The 26635-nt window shown below is 39.0% G+C and overlaps 1 protein-coding gene across 3 annotated transcripts; it reads left to right on the forward strand.

Moving 5' to 3' along the window:
* The first annotated feature begins 1682 nt into the window (after positions 1-1682).
* RAP2B (RAP2B, member of RAS oncogene family) lies at positions 1683-26331 on the forward strand. Of its 3 annotated transcripts, none has more exons than XM_030329050.1 (2): positions 1683-2583; positions 26206-26331. In XM_030329050.1, the coding sequence occupies exon 1, from the start codon at positions 1797-1799 to the stop codon at positions 2346-2348; it is 552 nt and encodes a 183-aa protein (XP_030184910.1). In that variant the 5' UTR covers positions 1683-1796; the 3' UTR covers positions 2349-2583; positions 26206-26331. The 3 variants fall into 3 exon arrangements, with proteins under 3 accessions (XP_030184910.1, XP_030184911.1, XP_030184909.1); XM_030329051.1 differs by lacking the exon at positions 26206-26331 and adding an exon at positions 8237-9648; XM_030329049.1 differs by lacking the exon at positions 26206-26331 and adding an exon at positions 2880-9268.
* Positions 26332-26635: the final 304 nt, after the last annotated feature.

Raw genomic sequence — 26635 nt, forward strand, 5'->3', positions numbered from 1 at the left:
GCATTGCCCCACCCCTCCCGGTGACACCAACTCAAAGAAGCCCATTTCCACACCTAGTCCCCCCACTCCCCTGCCTGCAAAACACTTGCAAACTTTGCCTTTGCTTGTGGACCAAGAACTGTGACCAGACCTTTCTCCTCCCTTAAGGGACGGTCGTGACTGGACATCGAGAAGTCAGACTCTCTCGAAAACACCAACAAAGAACTATATTTAGCTCTGAGCTCTCCGCCTAAATTCCTCTTATTTTTTCACTCAGAGCTTCAAAACGACTAGGTTGGGGAAGTGGGAGGAAGAGGGCGGAGGAGCAGCAGAGAAAGAACAGCTGTGCCTCCGCCTCTCAACTCAATCTCTATAAATAACCAATCACCAGCCTAGACTACTTTTTAGCCAATGAAGCAACCCAAACTGGTAAAACCTTGGCGGCAGCCAATGGAGGAACAGCTAGGGGTGTGAGATTTGCGCCCCGGAACCAATGGGTCCCGAGTCTCGGAGAGGTAATTTGAGCTGGAGTGTGGGTGTGTGGTGCAAAAGCTTCCTATTTCTAAGCCCGAAAACCTGTTCTGCCCACTGAGCATGCCCTGACTAGCTTCGGGCGCCGCCACTTTTGGGATCGGGTTTCAGTCCGACCTCCGGGTTTCCGCCCCAGCCGAGTGGGAACGTGGGTGGGACCCGCCAAGTCCCAGCCCGCTAGGGCTCCGGTCGCCAGAGGCGTATCCTTTCCCTGTTGGGACAGCATTTCCAGCCTAGAGTTCCCGTCTTCTTTGTCCGGGAGATGAAGCGCAAAGAGGAGTGGCCAGAGGAAGGCCGAGTAGTGCTTCAGAGGCGAAGGGTTTAGGACAAGCTGTGCCTTGGGTGGAGGAAAATGCTCCGCCCTTCACTCTCCTACCCAAATGCCCTTTGGCTTTCCGGCCCTGAGACGCACAGCCTCTGGGGCCTCGGAGAGCGCAGTCCATGAGCTTTTGATAACGGGAGTGGGCAAGAGCACAGCGCACCCCATTCCCGAGGCGGCCCACCGCGCCCACACGCCTCTCGCTCCGCCCTTATGCACGCACCTATCCTCCCACACTTTCGTCTTCTCACCTGAGCCTTCCCAGCACCTCACCCCGCAACACCTACACACTCCCACACATCTCTCAGCCAGCTCCTGGACCGGAGCCTCGCAGTCCGCTCCGGCAGACTCAAATCGCTAGCCCCACCCACAACTCCGCCCCCGCCGGGCCCGCAGGAAAACCCGGAGAGGCGGATCCGGCTGGCGCGGCCGCAGGCTCACTGGGCATGCTCGCCGGGGCGGGGAGGGCCGGGCTGCGCGCGGCGAGTAGGAAGCCCTCGCCCCGCGGAGGCTGCGGGAGAGAGCGCGATGGGCCGCGGCGGTGGGCGCACGCTCTACGGGGACTCATGCCACGCGCGTCCCGGTCCGGCGCGCAATTAGCAGCCACCTCCGCAGCCCGCCGCCACCGCCTCTTGGCCCTCCCGGGCGGCCGCGGCGAGGAACTGCAACCATCGCCTCGCACGGGCTGTCGGCATTGTCCTCCCGGTCCGCCGCCAAGGCTGCCGCTGCCGCCGCGGGCTGCTGCGGGGCCCCGGACCCGCGCCCCAGGGACGCGCCGCCGCCTTCGCCGGCCGGCTCCCGGCCCCCCGTTTGGTGAATTCTGAGCCTGGCGCTCCCAAGCCACGCTCTCGTAGCTTTTTCCTGCAGAGCCGAGGAAGAGGAGAAGTCCAGCAGCCGAGCCCAGGCTTTCCCCCGCGCGCAGCCCCGACGGGGCCGCGGCAGGCGCGGCGAGAGCGCCGACGGAGCCATGAGAGAGTACAAAGTGGTGGTGCTGGGCTCGGGCGGCGTGGGCAAGTCCGCGCTCACCGTGCAGTTCGTGACGGGCTCCTTCATCGAGAAGTACGACCCCACCATCGAGGACTTCTACCGCAAGGAGATTGAGGTGGACTCGTCGCCGTCGGTGCTGGAGATCCTGGACACGGCGGGCACGGAGCAGTTCGCGTCCATGCGGGACCTGTACATCAAGAACGGCCAGGGCTTCATCCTCGTCTACAGCCTCGTCAACCAGCAGAGCTTCCAGGACATCAAGCCCATGCGGGACCAGATCATCCGCGTGAAGCGGTACGAGCGTGTGCCCATGATCCTAGTGGGCAACAAGGTGGACCTGGAGGGCGAGCGAGAGGTCTCGTACGGCGAGGGCAAGGCCCTGGCCGAGGAGTGGAGCTGCCCCTTCATGGAGACGTCGGCCAAAAACAAAGCCTCTGTGGACGAGCTGTTCGCCGAGATCGTGCGGCAGATGAACTACGCGGCGCAGCCCAACGGCGACGAGGGCTGCTGCTCGGCCTGCGTGATCCTCTGAGGCGCCCGCGGCTGCCGCGCGCCGGCCGCGCTCTGCGCACAAAAGCCAAACGCACCCGACTCTAAATGTGATTCCTCTTCTTGCTTTGAGATTGGAGACGACTTTGCATTGGCCGGGGTGTCCCGGGAGCCCGGCTGGCCTCTACGGCCGGCGTCCCCTGCCTCCGCCCTGTGTCCGAAGGGGTGTCCCGTCCTCACCATCCGAGACCCGGTGGAAATGTGGCTCTTGGCAGCATGTACGTTTCTCATTGATTTTGGTTGACGCATATTTCCCCCGTTTAAATAGCCGTTAGGGCTCTGTATTATTGGCAGCTTGACACCGGCAAGCGAAAGTTTCAGCCTGGAAAAAAATGGGGTGGGGAGGAAGAGGACGGGGAGAAGGTGGAAAGGGAGGGGGGATTTTTTTTTTTTTTTTCTTCCAACAGCCCTTTTCTAGTTCCAAGTTTTAAATACATGGAAGGAAGTCCGGGAGAACCAAATGAAGGAGCAGGAGGAAGGGAAGAAACTTTTGGTTTTTTTCCTTGTTTTCCAGGAGTAGCTGGAAATTAAGATCGGGTTCCTTTTCTGCCAGCTTGGAAGGGCAACCCTGTGACTGATTGTGATTCTAAGGATGTCTATGCAAAGTTGGATTCTTGTTACAGTGTATCCAATCTGAAGTATGCACATCTGAACTGGGACTGTAAACACTGATGCCAATACAGTGTGGGGTGCCAGAAAGTGTCTGCTGATATTTGTGGAAAAAAAAATCTATTTTGTTTACCTACTGTATCAAAGGGGAGTCTGGGGGAGAACGGTAGTATTTTTTTTTAATCAGCTGTGAAAAAAAATGTTACAGATCTGCACATTTTTTGTGTGTACTATTGTGTGTGTGTGTGTGTGTGTGTGTGTGTGTGTGTGTTTAAGTTTAGCCTTTTGTTCTTTTTGGTTGGCAGTGACAGGTTTTGATGACTAGCTCTTTAAAATACAGTACAAAGACTTCAAAAATGTGATTCAGGGCCCCCAGCACCCCTGTGTCTGCAGAGTGCCTTCAAAACTCAGCTGTTCCAGCCGGTGCCAACCTGTGAACTCCCCACCATGTCCCAGAATCTGCTATTCCCCAAACCACTTCCCAGTTTCCTTTCTGTAATCTTCCTGAAGGAGCCAGGACAATAGGGCCTGTTGTTTGGTGAATTTTAGTATTTCCAGCCTTTAAAATGTAATTTCCATGTCTTGCAATGTTTTTTTTTCCTTTTTTTTTTTTGTTTTAATTTTGCTTCATTTTGTTCAAATGTTCAGGTATTTAGCTCCCCTTTTATATTATTTTTTTAAAAAAATTTTGGTTATCTGTTCTAGAGTGTTCCTCCAGAAGCAAAGAGCAAAGTTTACTGTTGTGATGTACCAAGAGAATTCCAAGTAATTGTAATTTTTAATTCCAGACACGGCGTTTAATCATTGTCTCTTCGTTTTAAGACTTTTAATACAAATGTCATTTCTAAAGAAACAAACCCAAAACTATTGTTTGTGTTTCTGTGTTTCACATTCAGTGATTTAATAGAGGATCGTGGCCGAGGTGGATAGGGGCAGGTGCATGATGTTCCCCCCCCACCCCCACCCCCACCCCATGGAAGTATCTCAGTGACAAGTTGGGTGACATTATTCCCAACTCCTTAAATATGGGAAAAATCATAAAGGTCTAGGAAGCCCTGGGGGTATGGCCATTACCATTTACTATAATATAAGCAGGATATTGCGTCTGTTCTGCTGACATGGTGCAGTTTACCTCACTATAGTAGGGAAGGGGAGAAACCGGCTGCTAATACTGCCTTAGATTTGGTGAAGTCACCATCCACCTGACCAGGCAGGGTAGCGCCTTTAACTTTTCTTTCTTCTCCTTTTCTTCTTTAGCGCTTTTAACTTTTCTTTCCTTTTTCTCCTTTTCTTCTCTTCTTCTTTAATGTTTTGTTTGATTACATCACATACCAAGTCAAAAACACGTTTGAGGAAGAGGACTTCCCATTCTGAAGTCGCACCCAGTAGTGTTTTCCGCAGTACACTTGTATGGGTTGTAGACGGTATCTCAACACTTAAGGTTTTGATTTGAAAATAGATCATTAGATTAAAAAAGAAGATAAAGAAAAACTAAGACAAACCCCTTACTCATTAAACTGCAATTTGTGTACCATTTTGACCTGGTGACATTTTCTAACAGTAGGAGGCAGTGTGAGTTTCTGACTCGAGTTTTGTTTTACTTAAAGGCCGCTTTACTAATATAACTTCTAAAGAATGAAAGATATAGAACTATATATCAAGAGCACATTATACATCTTTGCTGTGTGAAGTGTAGCTGAAGTCTTCTGAAGGGTCTTTTGACAGATTTATACTGTTGGGGAAGCCACAGGCATTTATAAAGCTGTACTAACATCTTGCCTTAAAATGTGCCCTTGACCAGGTGACCTCTCACTCACTCTTCCAGAGTGGAAGAGGAATAGAGAGTTTGCCTGTGATGGTCCTATGGCCATTTTTTTTTTCATTCTTATGATCTCCCATAAGTTTAGAATCAGACTCAGTTGGAAGGCAGTATGTATACTGTAAATAGAAAAGGGAAACAACTCAAATTTATGTATTGCAAATATTAAGTCTTGCATTTGAGTAAATTTAGTTCTTCGATAGGTCTAAAGTGTTGAGATTTCTGAAGACATATACCAAACACTATGTGAAGGAATTTTTTAAAGGCATTTGGTGACTGTTTCTTTTTGTTTTGTTTTTTAGAAGCCTTTTGACATAAAGTGCTGCCAACTATCTAACTAACTTAAGACATGTATATAGTCCTGAAAGGGAATATTTGAACATGGAAGTTGGGGAATGAATTAGCTTGCTGGGTGCATTAATCATCTTCACACAGGATTTAGTCACTTGCATGACTAAATTCTTTATAGGTCTAAGATGCCAGGGCAGAAGATTTTAATATGCTTTTACTGAGTACTGTAAAATAAATGCTTTTTGGATTCTCAATGAAAGCAATTTTGTGTGTGCCTGGAGCAGAAAAGTAGTAGTTCTGAGTTTTGTAGCTTCTTCCATTATTTTCTTGACAAAATCGGGAGACATTGGGGGCATTGTTTTAAAGAATATGTCGGTTTATTTGGCTACCAAGAACCCCTTGTAGTAGTATGGTGTGAAAAGATAAGAGCATTTGTTTCCATGGAAAAGTTGGGCAGCCTTGAGAGTGTTCAAGGAAATGAGGGAGCTTGCTGTGAGGCCATCACCTGCCCAAGAGAAACTGGGTGAGAAAGGAACCTTTATCTTGGAGAGCAAAAGTTAACTTTTTAAACTTGACCCCTGCTGCTTTTTAACAGCTTTTCCTTTTGGTCCCTGTCATCCAAGCTTTATGTCATTTCAAAGTATTATTTCTGTCCTTCCTTGGTAATAGTCTTAGAAAAGTTGAAGGTATCATCAGAAGTCTAACATTGTCATGTTTGGGAGTTACGGTTCCTAAGTAAAACAATTTTCCATGTTGTTAACTGTAGAAATAGACTTCATTGAATCAACGTTTTAGGATCAGATCACTTTGGGGTTAGAATTCTTTAAATCTGTGAGACTGTGCACTTTTAACCTTTCTGTAGGAGGGGACCCTAAAATGCTTCATTTTTTTGGCCTTTTCTGGTAGTTTCAAAAGTGTTTTCACCAACATATTAGTGTGCCTTTTGAGTTATAGTTCAGTATTCCTCCCAGTAGGATGGGAAAGTGAGAGAACACTGCTTGTAGCAGCTGGTCTTGAGAAATAGTTGCAAAATGCCTGGACCTCCACTATCACAAAGTGTGTATTCATTTTTACAATAGCTGGAATGAACCATGTACTTATAAAATAAACAAAGACTTAATTTAGAGATCACCACTGTCATTTAATTGGGAAAAACTTGCTAATACAAATGTCCTTGTGAAAATGTAGCAAAATTTTAAACACTACTAGTAGAATGTGGTATTTTTTATTACACTATTTTACTCAGACTGCTAGGAATAATTGAGTGCATTTGATTGAACATGGTACTAGTTCCAGAAAATATATTTAATAACAATGGATTATGATGGTTTGAGAAGGCTTCAGGACTATCCATCCAGTCCAGAGGTTTTTAAACTTGACTGCATATCAGAATCACCCGGAGGTTAAAACAGGTATTGTTGGGTCTTTCTTCTAGTTTCTTATTTAGTATGTTTCAATATAATCTCATAATTTTCATTTCTAACAAGTTTCTAGGTGATGCTAATATTGCTGTTCCAGGGACCACACTTTGAAAACCAATAAACTAGTCCAAATTCCAAATGAGTGCTACATCAAGAGCCATGTAGACATTTAGGGACAGAGACCCAGGTCATACATTTTAGAGTGCTGCCTACCATAAAGTCACAGAACAATCTTGACTGCAGCTTATAGCTGAAGAGGGCATAGACCATTTACAGTCAGACTGTTAAACTGTGGAGTGTGGAATGGTATAACCACAATGCAGATAGAGTGTGTGACCATTTTCATGTTATTACGTAAACAGTTTGGCTGTGGTTTTCAGTGCTAACCTCAGAAGTTGCCTAAAACAAGAAGGTAATAAGAATAGGGGCATGGCCTCAGTAATCAGGATCAACTTTTCTTCCCCTCGAAAATACTGAAAAGAATGTCTTAGTATTTGTTGTCTCTTTGTTTCAAGATTAAAAAACAAGGCTTTTAACTTTCCACATATCCTAGCAAGGATTCTAAAAAGAAAAAGTGAAAGAAATACTAGAGAATTTAAGTCTTCGTGTCGTGGTGAGCACATGCATGTGTCTGTATGCTTGTACGTAAATACGTGCACTCAGTTTCTTAGATGGACTTTCCAGGAATCTGTTGGTTCATTGTCCTATAGTTGCAGTTATTCATTCTGGGACAGCATATACCATAAACTGCCATGCATCTTGTTTTCTTATGCATCCTAATCTTTTGGAACCGTGACCTGTTAATCTGGTTTGTAAATTGGAGGGGGGGGCGTTATTTGTAGACTTCCTTTGGTTTTAAACAGACACCTTTGAGGAAATATTTTCTCAGAATAGGAGAATAGAAAGTATGTGCTTTTTCGTCCCACTGACTAAACTCAACATTTTTGAAGTAAATCATCTGACAAAATTATATGTGGCTATGTTTATCAGGGGTTTGAATATGTTTAGTTGGTTTATTTGTGGCAATGGCGCAAATGTAACAAAAACATTGCTTTTTTTAACAGAAAAGAGAAAGATTAGTGATGCCTTCAGAATACCAGTGACCAAAAAAGGCCTGACATTATTTCTTGATTGTTAAAAATATCTTTGCAGTGGAAGTTTGTAAACATAGCTGCAACTGATTTATTCATTATTCAACAAGTATTTATTGAGCACATACCATTAGCTGTGGTGTAAGGACTAATGCTTAAATAGGAGGGAGCCAGGCAAAAGAGCAACATAGTCCTTTTATCACGGCCAGCTGTGAAAATAGCATATATTAAACAATAGGAGTATATGCAGAAGTTCAGCTCCACATGCCATCAATTATAATACTGTGAGTCTGTCTGGCAGGCAAGAGAATAGGCAAATTTGTTGAGAATTGGAACTTTCCTTTAAAGGATATATGGATATTGCAAATAAAAATGAATCCCATGAGGTTTGAGTAACTAATAGTTGTTTTGTTGCATGTGGAACTCTGTAATTTTGTGCATCGTTTCCAACTTCCGTTTTGAGGTTAGCTAAATTTGAACATTTAGAAATAGGAGATCAGTTTGCTTCCATATTTTCATGTCAAAGGGAAGAAAGAAAAATGGAACAAAAGACATGAGATTCGTTGTTACTGTTTGTCAAAAAAAAAATGAAATGAGCACACAAAAACAGAAAATACAATTGAAATTATTTTCTTTACAGAAAGAAGAAATTGTTGGCACACAGTCTTTTGGTGTTCTTCATGAGAAGAAGATTCAGGGTAGGGTATCTCTTTTGTAGGAGATAATCTAAAAATGTGTGCCAAAGAATTAAGCTGATGCTTTAAGTTTGCTAAGCGTATAGTGATTTTCTACAAAAGCTCTTGTTCTCATGTCTTTGGTACTTATTGGAAGAAGGCAATCAACTCTGAGAAGGAAGTGTTGGGCAACAAGCTGTAAGAGGTGACAATAATAGCAATTATTGTAAAATCATATAAATTGAAGGGAGTTGTAACTATTAACCTCCTGCAGTTTGCAAGATGATTTCTAGTGACTGTTTTATGTAGACTATCTCCTGAATTAACAAGATACTTTTTCAAATGTGGAAATTTAGAGAATTACAGAGAGCAGAATAGTTCATCTGAAGGTACTTCACTGCGTATTTTTTTAATCTGATTATAGGACCACTTACGAGATGCAAATTTATTACTTATAGTTTTATAGCTAAAGCAAAGGTCTTAATATTTTACATCTGACCATTTGTAAAAAGTTTCAAAATTTGGTTTTAGTCATGAACTCAGAATATTTTAATGTTCCTTAATATTATACATTTTAATATAATATTTTTAAACATTCTCTTCAAAGACTAACCTTATATTGAATTATATCTCATTCAAGAAAAGAGCCTCCAAGGAAATCTGTACTAGCATAATTCTATATGAACATACATGTCAACAAAATATGTTTTAAAATATATTTTAGACAGTTTTTCATTCTACATCCATTGTAAGCGGGTAAGGGAACTGCAGAAGTATATTTCTAAGTTTGATTTCAACATCGTCTATCCTCTAGGAGAAAAAGGCTTGAGTTTGGAGTTCTTTACTCTGAATTTGGCTATCTTAGTTTTACTTCATCATAGTACTTGCTGTTTTTCTTTGTGTATACCATTCCATTCATCCACGTGTGATTCGTGCAAATGGTTTTCTCTGTCACAAATGTAATCTGTATCAATTGATATAAAAAATCTAAGAACTGATTACCTAATGACTATATAAATGTGTTTTCTGTGTAATAGTGTAAAGAGAGAAGTCTTTTTCACACTATGTAGTCCAGACTGAAACAGATCCAACGAGTTAGAAAAAACTGCCCACTAAACAGACATTACCTTCAGGTTTGGGTATAGAGCCTGTGTTTCGTTTTAAAAACTAATGAAGGAAGTTTTTTAAAAAATGCACTCAGTCATGGGAATGTTCATTTTAAGGTACTTGGGACTGCCTAAAAATATTTCCAGACTATCTCTTCTTCGTCACTGTTGGGCAGAGGTCAAAAGATGAGAACCCAAATGCATTCTCTTATTTAAAGGGAATCTTTTACCTTGAAAGGCAGGGACAACAATAAACAAAAACCTAACCCAAAGAACAAGACTTTTTCCTACATTTTTGTATAAACCAGCACTTATTTTATTATTGAGGAAGCATAAATAGTGGGAAGGGTGATAAAATATTTTCCTCAGTCATTTTGGTAGCCTTCAGCAGATGGTTTGGTACCCTTGACGTTAAGGCAGGAGAGTGTGATGGAGCTGAGAGGGGAATCAACCGCAGGGCAGGCTGATATGGAAGTGTTCCACATCACACCCGCACTCCTGCCTGCCTCCAGTGCAGAGCATTTCCTCCTGTTCAAATTTGTGATTCATTGTGACTCAGGATTTACTGAGGCTTAGTTCTGCTACTAGCCAAGGGTGAAGAAGTCTATGGGATGGCGTGGTAATGCTACCGTAATAAATTTGACTCTAACTCAGGGTTTCTCAACCTCAGGACTATTAACGCTTTGGGCTCGATAACTCTTTCTGTGGAGGGCTGCTGTCCTGTGCATGTTAGAATGTTTAGCAGCATCCCGGCCTCTACCCACTAGATGCCAGTATAACCCCCGCAACCCAGCTGTGACAATCAAAAATAATCTGCAAACATCGCCAAATCATTCGTTGGGGCCAGGGGCATAAAAGCCCCTGGTTGAGAACCATTGCTCTGAATTTGTCCACGTAAAAATGGAGGAGGCAGGCATAAATCAGAGGAGAGAAAGGTTGGACCTATAGTAAACTTAGAAGACTTTTCTTTCTCCAAGAAACTATTGTGAAATCCAAGATTAAAAAAAAGGGGGGGGGGATAATCACTTTGATCAGCTCATTAAATCCATATGAAAGAGACAAACACAGTATTCGGGGATTAAGATTTATCGGGCATTTTACTTACCTGGAAGAAAGGTTTGCTCTGGATGGGGTGATAAACTTGGATGGTCAGAGAGCACCTCAGGGCATGCTGACAACTAAGTAGAGGAACCTGGATGTATAGGAGGAATCCTGAAAGGGAGATCAAGGGCAACAGTGTTTCAGTTTTGTTTGGGGTCCCTTAAACCTCCATCGGGAGACATCTGGGAGGTTTTCAGCCTTACTCAGCTTCCTCCACTTCACCTCACAATCTCTTCCCTGTTTATCCAGGCCCCTATTCAACATCTGGACTCCTCACTTTGGGGGAGAAAGGATGTGTTTTATGCATCCTGTCCCTCTTTATTTTGCCTTACTATTCCTCCCTCCCTCCTTCCCTCCCCCCCCTCCCTTTCCTTCCTTCCTTTTTCTTAGCTACCTTCAGAATAAATGACCGTGTGTCCAGGGTGGACTCCTGCTGGTTAACTGCACACACCTACTTGTGTCCAAACCCCTTAGCCGGGCTGTCAGGAAGGAGACAGCAAAGGCAGTGGTGATTGCTTTGTAATGAAGTGCCTCTGGAATCTGGAGTCTCAAGCCAGCACATGTGCTTTGGCTGCCAAACCCTGAAACACAGCGTTAAGTATCCTGTCAGCAAGTTCATTAATGTGGAATTAACTCAGTGACCACGGATATTTGATTAACTCTGAACCAGACATGGTTGTTTTTGTTCTTAAGTTTTAAGTGAAATAGGTATTTTCAAACCTGTGCAATATACCCCTAAAAACTTTAAGCAGCCAGCCAATTAGACACCCTACCTGGTGGGACAACTGTGATTCTCCATTTCATAGCGGGCACACTTGGAAACCTAACATTCCTAGTAAGTAGGAGACATAACAGTTTTGTCACTGAGCGAGAACAATCTCCAAGCCCATCAAAAGGCTCCAAGCAGCCAGAAGGGGCTCTGTAAGAAAGGTAGGCAGTAAATGAAATAATTCTGTACAATAAAGTACTGTTTGGTGAGAGTGGATGAGTGATTTGGATGCTTTACAAACTTGCTTCCCAAATTTAGGAATAATCTTGTATCAGAACGAATGGTGTTAACAGAAATCCTTCATTCTCTGTAGTATCTTTGTATTAAGTCGAAAACGGAAACATCAGATTTAATTGGCAATGTGATCACAATTTAGATAGAACAGATTTGGTTTATCTAAATTTCCTGTTTTTCTTATACTTGGTTTTCCTCTTTTATAATCATCTGTGCTGTTCTGCAACATTTTTTTTTCTTATCTCCAGCTTTTATTGGCTTTGCGGAGTGTTATGTTTTCTGTCTAATTAAAAAGTTTATAATGAGGGGCGCCTGGGTGGCGCAGTCGGTTAAGCGTCCGACTTCAGCCAGGTCACGATCTCGCGGTCTGTGAGTTCGAGCCCCGCGTCGGGCTCTGGGCTGATGGCTCAGATCCTGGAGCCTGTTTCCGATTCTGTGTCTCCCTCTCTCTCTGCCCCTCCCCCGTTCATGCTCTGTCTCTCTCTGTCCCAAAAATAAATAAACGTTGAAAAAAAAAATTTTTTTTAAAGTTTATAATGATAGAAATATTCAGTTATGAATCATTATAGCCAGTAGCCAAGAAAATATATGTGTTCATAAATTTAAACACATAAATTAATTGTATAGGATCTTTTTGCAATGTCATTATTTGTGTTTACCTTTTATAGCTTAGAATGATTTTCCAATGCGATGCTTTCCATGGAAAGGAAATTCTCCCTTTTCTTTGATTAATTACCATTTGACTACTGTTTGAAAAAAAAAGTAGTAATTATTAAAGTACTATCATGAAGGCTCTCTAGTTTACATTTTGTAGCAAATTACTAGCAACTTTTCTTTTTAACCTTTTCCTCAAAGAAGTATCATTTATGAAGAGGAAAAAAAAAGCATGAATGGAATTACCCAAAAGTCATACAGTAGTTGTTTGGATTTATCATGGCGGTGGTGATTTTGGCAAAATATTTGCCCTCTTAATTACAAGTAACATAATTGATTTGTACTAGCCTATAGGGAAGCATCAAAAATGCATGCACAGTGGGACTATAGTGCCATTTTGCTGTTAACAATTTTGGATGCTGTATAGAGTAATAGCACACTAGAAATAAATAAACAAAATGTTGGCTTCCTAGAAAGTATTTCTGTTTAGTCATTTTAAAATGCAATTTAAAAACTCTATGATGAAAATTTTTCAGCATGATATCATAGTGCCAAACAGTGAGAATTGCCAGTTTTTACATTACAAAAATTTTCCGACCATCCAAATTCTTTTTTTCCCCTTACTTCCCAAGTATGGCTCATTTTGACTATTAAACACACAGTCTTTCATTTGCCAGAGAATCTGAACAGATTTTGTTGTCTGCAATTAATTCAAAATGTCGTTTAAAGTATTACATACCCGGAACCTGATTTTTACATTTCTACTATCAGCATACAAACTTTGTATAGAGTCTGGCTTCACTAAGCAGTAGGACATTCTATCAAAATAATCAAATAAGGAATATAGTAGAGAAAGTGAGCGAATTTTATGATTATTGTCCATACCAGTGCCACTGAAATTTCATTTCCTTATTCAATTTGTGAAACAGGTATTTTCTTGGCTATTCTTTATATGCATTTTAGAACAAAAATAAACTATCTGTAAGCTTGCTATTTTAAAAATTGATCTTTCAGAGTATTTTTCTCTTGGTATTATTCTTTAAAATATAGTTGACCTGATTAGAGCTAAAGCTTTTGCCCAAAATACTAAATCATAGTTCCTATAGCAACCATAATTTACTCTCTTATATAACTCCCTGATTCATGCCATGGTTAATATATGCAATATAACTCTAATTAACTTTCATCTTTCTTTAGATTAAGTGTGTGGTTTCCAGAAATAGAAGGTGGAGGAAGGTGGAGATTGATGCTGTGTTTGTAGAATCTGCAGATTGAGAACAGGAAGATTGCTAAGTAATAGAAGGAGGGTTTACTTAGGATTTCAACCATAATATTTTACATTTTGAATCGTGAAAAGAAATTATATTAAAATGCACATTTAAATTCATGATGTGTAGTGCGCATGAATGAAGTTTCTTAACTGATATTATAGATCTTGAATGTAGAGTCTCAAAAAATAATTATCAGAAAACATAGTTATAATACTGTATTATATAAGATGATGAAGTGAAATATATATTTAAGTAGTTATTTTATTTTCGCTACCTGTAAACCATGAAGAATGCATTCATGTAGTCAATTACATATGGAGCACCAAATAAGCACTGTTCCAAGAATAAGATTCCATCTATGCCTTTAATACATGTAATATGTTTATATACTAAATTTCATTGATTTCCTTCACTAGAAGTTAAGTCTATAAAGGCAAAGACTCATTCTTTTATCGCCACTGCCTAGAAGAGATGCTGGCATTCAACACTCAGTATTAGTTGAAGGAAGGAAGGGAGGGAGGGAGGAAGGAAGGGAGGGAGGAAGGGAGGGAGGGAGGAAGGGAAGAAGGGAGGAAGGAAGTTAGGAGGAAGGAAGGAAGAAAGGAAGAATTAGTCACAAGGGGAAAGGAAGTAAGTTTGACTAGAACGCTAAAAATAGGTTACAATTACCAGAAAAGGTAGAATACTTAAAAATTCTGCATCAACTGTGGACATATATTATAGAATGAAAACGTGTGGCCTGTTCTTTTATTCATTAACCCTGAAAACTTATAGCTTGGAATAAGAATGCTATTATAGTGTTAATGGGACTCAAATTGTCTGTAAAGTTGTCAGGAGCAAAGTCAAAAGAGTTCCAGACAGAACTTTTGGGAAATTAGTATATTTTGTTATAAACCTGTGCCCTGCTTTGCATTCGTTTCCAAATGCAGGTATGCCTTGGTTTATGCAGTGGATATGATTATCAACGAACTATATATAAATTTAATCATATTTAAGGTAAAATTAAGAAACTTACTTTTTAGTGGACCCACCTCTGAATCATTTGAAAACAGATAAATTATTCTAGAATACAGATAACCACTAGCTAAAAATTTGAATTTCTTTTTTTTTTTCCAACGTTTATTTATTTTTGGGACAGAGAGAGACAGAGCATGAATGGGGGAGGGGCAGAGAGAGAGGGAGACACAGAATCGGAAACAGGCTCCAGGCTCTGAGCCATCAGCCCAGAGCCTGACGCGGGGCTCGAACTCACGGACCGCGAGATCGTGACCTGGCTGAAGTCGGATGCTTAACCGACTGCGCCACCCAGGCGCCCTAAAAATTTGAATTTCTATTATCACATACTGGATTTTTCTTATGTTAGACATTTGTTTCTTAAATTACTTTATCTTTTTATTTGAATACCTGGAATTTTATTTTTCAGAATGGCAGACTCTTATTATTAAACTTAGTAGAGTTCACCCCAGTCATGTTTGCCTGGATTTTCTCTAATCATCTCTGTGTCTTCCTAAGGCTAAGAAGTTTGCTGAAACTCAGGTCTATTTGGACTTATTTTTGAATACCCGATACTGAGTGGAATTGCTTTCTAAGCAATAGTTTCAAAACTTTTCAAGAGTAATTCATTTGAGAGAAAATCTAGAAATATGCAAACTAATAGAAGCAAATTGAATTTTCATACTATAACATGCTAAAAATAATTTTATTTATTACCATTTAAGATTTTTAAGATGTTTCTTTGTTTCTTTGTGTGTGTCTGTGAAGCTGGGGAGATCCGAGCCAGGTTGAGGACTTCAAATCTCATTGTTCTACCAGCCATTTGCCCCCCCTGAAACCCCTCAGTAAAATGGTTTGATTCCCCTCCCACCCAAAAATATTTCTCTGTGGGAAAAATATGCCATTTAGAAAAAGAGTAATAAGAAGGATATGCTATGTTGTGTCTACCAAAGACTGTTAGTAGTAAGTGTTCTCATTTAGGAAAATAGGTTACATCTAAATATTGTAAATATTATAAACATACAGGTATATCTACTTTATACTTGTTTTAGGCTTCTTGTTAAATTTTAAAAATACCGTATAACTTAACTGATTTAATTCCTTACTCCCAGCAAATACTATCAGCTTTCTGTTAGCTCCACAAGAGGTCATCCATGTGCCCGGTAGGCTTTGCTCTGTGCCACTGATTCTCAAAGTGAGATCCCCAGACCAGCAGCTTCAGCATTCCCTTCCTAAAAATGCAGGTCCGACCTCAGGCCTACTCCATCACAAACTCTAAGGTTGGGACTCAACAATCTGTGTTTTAGTGCACCCTCCATATGTTTTTATTCCTGGTGAAATTCCAGAACCACTGCTCTATGGGAAGGAAAATCTGCTATGAATTGTGCCTGCTTTATAGAAAAGATAAGACATTAGGGTGCTTGGGTGGCTCAGTCAGTTAAGTGTTCGATTTCAGTTCAGGTCATGATCTCACAGTTCATGGGTTCAAGCCCCACGTTGGGCTTGGTGCTGACACTCAGAGCCTGGAGCCTGCTTCAGATTCTGTGTCTCCCTCTCTCTCTGCCCCTCCCCCGCTAGTGCTCTGTCTCTCTCTCTCTCTCTCAAAAATAAATAAACATTAAAAAAATTCTTTAGAAAAGACATATACACAAGTGAATAACAAGTAATAACAAGGCAGCAATAATAAAAGGATGACTTTTGCCATAAAATAGTCATAGGTGTAATTGGGATTTCCGGGGAAAACAGATTACTTTATTATGGAGAGGATATCCCCAATCATTCATCCACTCATTGAAGCATTCTAGATTCTGGGGCTAAGAAAGACAAAGTCTTCGACCTAACTCATTAAATCTTTGACTTAATAGGTTATTCTACTTACTAATTCACAGCTAGAAAAACTTTTGAAATCACAGAATCCAACACTCTCCAATTTGAGTACATCAGAATCATTTGGCTGGCATATTGCTAAAGCCCACATCCAGACTTTCTAATATAGTCAGGATAGAAGGCCTTGGAAATAGCATTTCTAACAAATTCCCAGGACATTCTGTTGCTGTTTGTCCAGGTTCTCAACTTGCAAATAACTGATGGAATCGATCCCTTCAAGTTAAAGATGGTAATACTAATGCCCTGAAGTATCATTTGACCAGCAAAGTTAGCTAATGGCTAAAACGGAAATAAAACCAGGTTATCAAGTCTCAATTCATCATAACCTCCAATGCAGACTGTCTCTACCGACGCCCTGAAAGAGGATGCCTGCATGACCTTGCAGTGATTCTAAGAAAAACTACAGGAGTAGAGAACTGATAATTTGGTGATATTTCATCCAGCTCTTGTTTATACTGTATTTTGACTCCTTATCCAAAATCAGCCATGTTATTTACACCTACAATCCCAATTTTGAACCACCAAGCATTCTATTTTGTGTATAAAGATCTGATCTGTATATAAAATCAACATTTCAGACACAGTATCATTTTTAAAAGGCAATTCTAAAACTTACTAATATTATCTTCCTGATAATAGGAGGTTCCCCAGAACAAAGGTCTTCTATTACAAAAGCACTTTACTCTGTAAGTAGTACCTCTTTAATAGATGACCAATTATGGAGCTAACAAAACTTACCATGTTGGCTAAGAGTAAAGGATTAAAATATGTACTGGGAGACAATTAATGGAGATCACCGGCTGTGAGTTCTTGGACTGCCGATAATTCACTTCTATTTCAGAAGCATGAGTGCTTTATCCATAAATCCACGATTAAGTTCTCTAATTCTGTAAATTAGAGAAAATATATTAATCTCCTTTTGAGTGGTGATAAGGATAGGTCTCCCCCAAATTTAATTAATCTACTGTGCATTCTTGAATGATTACAAGAAAAACTCAGACCCCTCAGCACAAATCATGTAATTGCATTTTAAGTGATAATGTGGAAAAATTGAGCCTGGATGAAGATAATCTATTTTGAATTGTAATACGGCTTCCTCTGAAAACTTCAAAATCTATTTTTAATTGTATTCACTTTAAATGAAGTCTTGTAGGAAAACTCTTTTGATTACCTGAAGGTTAGCACTGAGGAAGGACTAGAAATGAGGAAGAGGAAGGGCAGCCAGATGGTAGGGCAGCCTCAGTGGATGAATCCTTGTGGATATTAGAGGGATGATTTGCTTAATCCCATTGTGATTAATGGCCTATCAACAGATGAGAGCATGTTTTAGACACTTGTTTCACATATACATACACACACACACTAATTTCCTACTACTGAATCAATGTTACACACAAAGGACAGAGGAAATACCTCTGTCTCCAAGTCTCTTCTTCCCTGTAGTTAATATCTCCTTTCTCCCATTTTGTCAAGTCGGGTATAGAAAATATTCAGACTCCAATGCAGTTAAATCTTAGGCACTTTCACTTGTCACAGTCATCATCCAGTCCCCCAAATTAAAGAACAGCTGTTCTGACTCTCATGGGTAGGACATGATGAGCCTTATTTCCTACTTCCTGTGGAGCTCCGTTTGAACTATTTCTGATTCTCTAAAACTTCGAGTAATCATCCACTCTTTAAAAGAAGACAAAACTCAGTATTACTTTCTTGAGTAATTTGGATGACCATTTACTGCTTTCATGCTGAGGAGAACAACTGGTTTCTTTTGTCCCTAAATAATGCATTCTTAGATTTACCTGGAAAAGTTGGTTCAGTGTAGATACCATGTGCTCAGAAATAGCACAAAGTTGTTTCTCCCTCTGTGGAATAAAGCTAAATAATTGTGGTATCTCTTTCTTGAAATAAAGTGTTAATGCCTTCAGTAAGCCTACTCGGTAGAAAGCTAGCTGTTTTCTAGTGCAGTTGACTCAGTTTCCTGAAATTGGCTTCTTGGGCTCCAAAACAAAACAAAACAAATCAAAGAAAAAGAAAAAAAGAGAAGAAGAGAAAAGAGAAGGTAGAGTGGAGAGAAGAGATAGTTTAAACTAAAGCTGTAACAGATCTCTAATAGGATTTATTTTCTTCTTCCTATTTCTTCTAAGGGTGGAGGTTTAGGGGAAATTACAGTTTTAAAGTGCTTTTCAAGCTCAATTTCCTAGCACTTAAGTAGATAGAGTAACTTCATCACTGGACAAACTTAATTTCATTATTGATAATCCTAAGAATCAGATGTTTCTAATATCAGTGTACCAAGTTGTTTTACTGTCATGGCTCAATCTTTACTATGCACATAAATCACTCTTACCACCCTCGGATCTTACAAACAAGCAGGTTCAGAGTGAGTAGGTCTGAGATTCTGTGATTCGGACAAGTTCTATGATGATGCTAATGCTCTGGCCATGGATCCCACTGAGCATCTCAGAGTATGTACAGAGCAACACACGAGTGACTTTTATAACTAGGCATCTTGTTCTTTTTCCTATCTGTTTTGATTTACATGCACACAATTTCTCAAGATAAAATAATGTCTCTGGAGTTCACAGGTTGCATTGTAGTAAAAAGGATTATGAGAAAAAGCCTGAAAGAGAATTGTTTTTCCCAGTAAAAAATTTGGACTTAGGTGATACAATTCTTTTCAATAATGCGAGCAAGATACTAAAAGCCTGGCATCTCTTAAATTAAGAAGTTTGAAAATGTGTCTAATTCCTAATGATTCATTTTGACTATCCTGAATTCTTCAGTTCTCATTGAGAAATAAATGTCAGTACTTAGAAATTTAGTGTCACTCAAAAGCAGGTTCCATTTTATGAATATTAGTGAGTGATTTTCAGACTAAATTGAATTTTAGAATGTTATGTTTTAAGTGTCGGGATATCAACCAAATATGCCACAATTCAATGCCAGCTTAATTGTTATAATATTCTTTTTTTTTTTCCTCTTAATAAAACATCCACTTGAGAGGCACCTGGGTGGCTCAGTCGGCTGAGTGTCTGACTTGGGCTCAGGTCATGATCTCATGGTTCCTGAGTTCAAGCCCCACATCGGGCTCTGTGCTGACAGCTCAGAGCCTGGAGCCTGCTTCAGATTCTGTCTCCCTCTCTCACTGTGCCTCCCCTGCTCACACACTCTCTCTTAAAAATAAACATTACATTTTTTTTAATGTTTAAAAAATTTTTTTAAATCAATTTGAAGAAATATTAGGCGCTCAGGAGATTTGGCACACCAGTGAAGGAATGGCATATTTAGCATCTAATTTATAATAAAATTGTTGGCCAAAACCTTACAGATGAGAGTAAGTCATTTAGGTTATGCTGTTCATATCTACATGGTGATTTACGTAAAGGTAATAAGCATCAATGAAATTTTACAGTTCTTTTAGGATTACAGATAGAATTTTGAGCATTACTGATATAACACAATTTAAGCCAGTAGAGCTATGGTTATTTTTCATTAATAATTTACATAAACTTTAAGTTTTGAATCTAAATTTAAAATGCTTTGTAATTAAGGAAGTTAAATTTAAAAATAACTAGTTTCCATAATAGTTCAGTCTCGCATGGTAATACATAAGTGATACACTGCTCCTTATATTCTCATTGAAAGATGTTTACATTGTAATAGAAAACTAAAAAAAATCTCATTGCTGCATAACATAGGTTTTGCATACAATTGAAAGACACATTTTAAAAGATTTTAATTGTTTTATTTGGGGCCTATTTGAATATTCATGATTGAATTAAATCTCTCTTAATATAGATATATATTTATATTTTCAATGAGTTATGAAAATATTCATTTCTCCCTATATACATGTCTCAGCTTTTTATTGAATGAGAAGTTATTTTGTATGTCATTTAAACTTTGGGTGGCTCCTGTGCTGCCTTTGCTAACATTTAAGTGGTCTTCTATTGGATTTCTGGCTGATTTACAGACATATTTATTTATCAACTGCAACGATCAGTTGCAATGGTTTATTTAGCACCCACTACGTGCCAAATAGTTGACATATATAATCTCCTGTAAGTATCAGAATAATTCTACTTGTAGGTAACATTCTTCTTTTTCAAACCCAGAGAAGTTAAGTAATTTATGAGGCTGTCCAGATAAAAAGACACTTAGTTGGTTTTCTAATATATCTGTTCTCTGTCTTCCAAGATTATGTTCTTACTCTCAGGTGCCTCCCGTACTGATGCTCCTGAAATGCCAACTAATTTTAAATATTTACCTACAAAGAATACAAATGTGATTCGTGTCACTACTATTGCAGGAAAAAAAAAAGTTATATTACATTCTAATATCAGATCATTGGTATGTTGTGTAGTTTTGATTTTCCCATTCTATTGTTTTATTCTGTTAATGAAAGATACTTATTTTTATTTTTTTTATCATTATGCAATCCTCATAATAATTGTTTTAAAAATTCTAATCCAATGGTGGTAGTTCATTAGAGGCAACATGAATACTGCCTCTGAGTCTCTGCCTTGGATATAGTTACTAGCATTTCTTCATGATTTTATTTTTTAGTTTTTTTTTTATTGTAAGAGCAAAGAATGTTCATTATAAAAATAATTCCAACATTAATTTATAAGTAAATAGGTTCATTTGAAGTATAATTTCTCAAATGAAACCACTATGTTACAACTAACTTTTTTATAATTGTTTCTGCCGTTTCCTCTTCAATACTTTCTTTTTTTTTTAAGTTTATTTATTTTGAGAGAGAAAGAGAGAGAGACATAGCATGAGTGGGAGAGAGGCAGTGAGAGGGAGAGAGAGAGAGAGAGAGATTTGCAAGCAGGCTTTGAGCTATCAGCCTGATGTGGGGCTCAAACTCCCCGACCCTGATATCATGACCCTAGCTGAAATCTAGAATACAACACCTAACCAACTGAGCTACTCGGACACCCCTCCTCTTCAATACTTTCTAAGGATAGAGTTTTTTTATCTTGTTTATTTATATAACCAAGGGTGAGCACAGAGTGGCAAGGAGAAAGAATACAGATTATAGCTGATGAAGCTGCTTCTATTTTCCTGTTGATTCCTCCATTCTGTTCATCTCCATTTAAAATCTAACTCTAACTTGTTACACAATATACTCCAGTGAATAAGGCCTTTTGTAAAACCCTGCCACCATGTTTGGGTAACAGTTGAGAAATGGTGAATGAATTAATTTACCTATGAATTAATTTCTAAATAAATGAGTTTCTACTCTAACATAGATTTTTTTGAAGCAAACAAATCACTTGTCCAGAAAGGCATCTCTATAATTTTTTTTTTCCTAAGGAAGTTTTCCACATACTTCTACAACTCTTATTCAAGTAATCGTGGCTTAAAGCATAGCTAGAATATTTACCCAGGCGTTATGTCTGCTTTGCAGAAGTAAAACAATCACCTAGCATCATATGGCTGTGAAGGAGAAAAAGGGGAATGCAATCTAGTCAACATTGTTCAGCAAATTACTTTGTTTACTGACTATCAAACACATTAATCTGATATGCTTTTATTCTTTATTCCCCCATTAGTTTGTTAGACAATTGGTGTCATCATCCTGATTGAAGGAAAATAATGTTTGTCCTACGTTCACTTAGGCAAGATGCCCCAATTCTGGCTCTTAGTTTAAATTTACTTCACTGCTTAGGGATTTCTTTTGCATTTATTAGTGGGGCTTTTTACTTTTTTTAACTTTTATTTTTTTAAATTGTTTTAATGTTTATTTGAGAGAGAGAGAGAGAAAGAGTGTGAGCAGGGAAGGGACAGAAAGAGAGGGAGACACAGAATCTGAAGCAGGTTCCAGGCTCTTAGCACAGAGCCCGACGCGGGGCTCGAACCCACAAACCGTGAGATCATGACCTGAGCTGAAGTCAGATGCTTAACCGACTGAACCACCCAGGTGCCCCTAGAATTTTCTGACCTATATCATCAATGGAGTCACTGTTAGTTTCCAATAATTATTTCAATGCAACAGAAGTGTCCAATTGTTAATGCTTCAAGCACAAACCCTTTCTAAAAATGAAATTGAGGGGGTCACCTGGGTGGCTCAGTCGGTTGGACGTCCAACTTCGACCCAGGTCATGATCTCGCGGTTTGTGCGTTCCAGCCCCGCGTGGGGCTCTGTGCTGACAGCTCAGAGCCTGGAGCCTGCTTCGGATTCTGTCCACCCCCCCCCCCACCCCTTCCCTAGTCATGCTCTGTCTCTCAAAAATAAAAATGAACTTGTGGGTGCCTAACCATCTTTAACAAAAGTGCTTCCTTGGCCAGAGTTAAAAGATAGAAGTCCAATTTTTTAATAAATACATTGGTAGAGATTTGTAAATGTGATTGGGATTTTTAATTTTATTACAGGAAGCTTTTCATTTATTCTTCTGTCGAATCAAACTGTAATGTGTATATTTTAATTAGAGCATAGCATCAGTTATACTTTAGGTTTAAAAGAGTAACAGGAAGTAGCTTATAAAATATTAATTTTAAGAACTCAACCCATTCAAGCATTTCCGATTTTTAAATAATTGCTGTCAAAGTCAGATAATTCTGAAAGATTGCTGTGCAAATGGCAGACATAACCTGAAATAACACAGTAAGATGAATACTGCAGTTCCAAATACTGGGAAGTACAACCAAATGCATTTTCTTAGTCTGCATGGAGAAATTGTTTCTAATAGCTTTAAAATAGAAGTCTGAAATGCAGGTATATTTAACAGGAAGAGTGGGGTCTAGCTTTTGGAATTGAATGTTCACAGGAAAATCTTATTTTACAAAATCTAAAATATGATTCTCCCCTGAAGGGTTGTAATACATCAGTGTATCCTACCTAATTATTTACCATTAGTGGTTGCAATTATAACAGTTTGAGGAATGGTTACTTTGTTTTCCTTACAAAGCTACAAAGCGAGGATGGGGGTGTTGGGGGGGGTGATATTCAAGGCTGGCAATTCTTATTCTCACTCATTTGCATTCTGATGGACTCTCTTGAGAGGAAAAAATAGGAATAGAGTTAGAATGAGCATTCCAGGAACTTAACTTAGGAGTGTATCTGCTGTGGGAGCATCATTACTCCTCAGAGTTTCGGCAGAAAAAGGGCAGAGAACTATGGTCACAGTGAAAGTTGCTTTTTAAGCTTTATTTATTTTTGAGAGAGAGAGAGAGACAGAATGTGAGTGGGGGAGAAACAGAGAGAGACACACACAGAATCCGAAGCAGGCTCCAGGCTCTGAGCTGTCGATGTGGGGCTTGAACCCACCAACTGTGAGATCATGACCTGAGCTGAAGTCAGACACTTAACCGACTTGAGCCACCCAGGTGCCCCAAAAAGTTGCTTTTTAAATCAAAATGTCCTATTGTGCAGAAAACAATGGGAAGTGGGATAAATTTTACATGGTAAAAATAAATGCTTACCTTTCCTTTTGATTTAATTACCAAAAATAGGCTTGAACCATCCCCATTTGGCTCAGAATAAAGAATGGGCCTTGAATAAAAGAAACGCCTCAAATTTTTATATACTTTGGGTGAAAATCAACAAAATTTCAGAAGGATGAAGAGGATTTTTAGATGTGCCTTACGCATGCTGCTAAAGATAACAAGAAATATTATCCTTAGCTCTGAATTCTTTACTTTTGAATATATTTTAGAATTTAAAAATTGGGGGAGAATTGTATTACAGACATAGGAAAAATTATCTGGAGTTAAAGACAAAGGAATGGGGCTTTTTATTGTGTGCTTATGAGGGTATGTGTCCATGAACCCACAACTACAGTATCTGAATTAGATTTCTGGAAAAAATGGAATGTGTAGGAGGCCGTTATAACAGTACAGTGACATGACCTGTTGCTTTCTTTTATGAGAAATGACATGTAATTCCAGGCTAACTTAGGGAATTTAGAGCATTATCTTGAGCTGTTTTACTGCTGGAATCTTTATTAATAAGCTTCTCCTTCTATCGTTTCTGAAATACTCAGATTCAGTAGGTGCAGAAGGGTATAGCCCTCACTTTGACTCCATAGGAAGGGCCCCAGCAGACGTATTTCAAATCAGGAAAACCCAAACCTATCCTAACAGCTGGTAGCAGGGTTTTCAGAAAAGAAGCACACATTATTTAATTACAGAAGATGATTTATTCATAAGCATTAGGAATATGAAATAAATTCAATTTATGAAGATTGGTTTCTTACTCGGTGCTGTTATGTGCAATAAGATATAAGGTTAAGTGGCTTATCCGCAGTGACTTGACCTTTCTCTTTATTTTCATTATCTTAACGATTTGATTTCATTAAGGAAACATTAAACAAGGCATTTTATGGTGAATACCTCAGGCCTGGCACTTCAGAATTCATCTCTTTGGCTATTAGTTGCAAATATATTAAACCCTACACCAATAACTCCTACAGCATTTAAAATTTTCATTCAAAAATTCTTGAAGGTTAGTTGCAAATATATTAAAACCCTACACCAATAACTCCTACAGCATTTAAAATTTTCATTCAAAAATTCTTGAAGGTTCACTTCATAGCAAAGTCATTTGTACTTTACAAATTACGGAATTTTATCAATATGTTTTATTTTTGTGGTGGCAGAGGGTAAAGGGTTTAGAAACCTGATTTATTATCCATATCTTGTATTCGTCACTAAAAGCAAGAAAACACATAACATGATCTTTGTCCTTCAATGTTACAAAACAAATGATGTATTAGGAGCGCAGGTGGTACTACAGTCTGTCTTTGTTTTAAAATGATTTCCTACCTAATAACTTATTTGAGCAGAGCTCCTAAGCAAATTTATTTAACACCAGATAAACCCTACCCTAAAGTTTATAATACCTACTTTGATTCACTTTTTTTCCTCCAAATATTCCTTTTCAAAAATTTTAAATAATACAAGAATAAATCTGGTTGGAATCTAGGACTGAGATATATAACCCTTAACATTTTATTAATTACTTGTGTTATTTCCCAGGTCTGCATTGACATAGACACCAACCCATCTGCAAATTGGCAGATGATAGCAGCAAGAAAAAAAAGTTGATTTAGGGCTTATAAAGTCATGATGTTAATTTAAAAAAACTGAAATATTTATTAAGCTAACATAATTTTTAAAATTAAATTAGTGTCTGTGGTGCCATCAAGTTTACATATTGCGTTTTCAAGTTTTATTAATTTTTAGGTCACTGCTTTTTAAATTAGCCTTGAGAAAATAATTTAACCTCATAATTTTGTTGGTTTATTTGTTTGGCCTTGACCATAGCATTGCTGACAGTTTGCAAATGACCTCTCTTTTTTAAAATATATAATTTTATCAATATTGAATAAAGAAGCAATTATGGATGACTCATTTATCTATACTATTTTTTTCCCTTAACATTTAAGCTGTGACTTGGCATTCTATTATATTTAATTTTAAAAATACCTTTTTTCACATGGATTTAAGTATTAATAACTGTGTTTTTCCAAAATTTTTAATTCATTGGACTGTGACTTATGATAGAGTTCATATATTTAAGTATCAATAATTTATGTCAGCTCTGCAGAAAAGTGGCTTGAAATAAGTGATGTGGCATTGTTCTGAGTTGAATTGTATCCTCCAAAATTCGTTATATTGAAGTCCTAACTCCCAGTACCTCAGAATGTGACTGTATTTGGAGATAAAGTCTTTAGAAAGGAAATTAAGTTAAAAATTTGGGGCGCCTGGGTGGCTCAGTCAGTTGAGCGTCCGACTTCAGCTCAGGTCATGATCTCACAGCTTGTGAGTTCGAGCCCCGCTTCGGGCTCTGTGCTGACAGCTCGGAGCCTGGAGCCTGCTTCAGATTCTGTGTCTCCCTCTCTTTCTGCCCCTCCCCTGCTTGTGCTCTCTCTCTCTCAAAAATAAATAAACGTTAATTTTTTTTTTTAAATTAGGTCATTAGGATGGGCCTTAACATAATTTGACTGGTGTCCTTATGAAAAGAGAAAATTAGGACACAGAGATGTGAAGACACCGAGAGATGAACCTTGACAAGCCAAGAAGAGAGGTCTCAGAAGAAACCAATGTTGCAGACCCCTTGATCTGAGACTTCTAGCGTCTGGAACTATGAGAAGAGAAATTTCTGTTGCTCAAGTCACCTAACCCATGGTACTTTGTTGTGGGAAACTGAGCGAATTAATACAAAATTTTAAGACCATCTTTAAGAACAAAAAATAAAAGATGAGTCACAATGAGAACTGGGATTACAAAGTTTAAACAACATCATTTCCTTGTTTGTTGCTGTTACCTGCATAACCATCCAATGTGAGAGTCAAATAATTTGAAACCCAGATTTGTGTAAGAAGCATTGAGGAAGAATACGAA

This window comes from Lynx canadensis, chromosome C2 (genome assembly GCF_007474595.2).
Source record: "Lynx canadensis isolate LIC74 chromosome C2, mLynCan4.pri.v2, whole genome shotgun sequence".
Lineage (NCBI taxonomy): Eukaryota > Metazoa > Chordata > Mammalia > Carnivora > Felidae > Lynx > Lynx canadensis.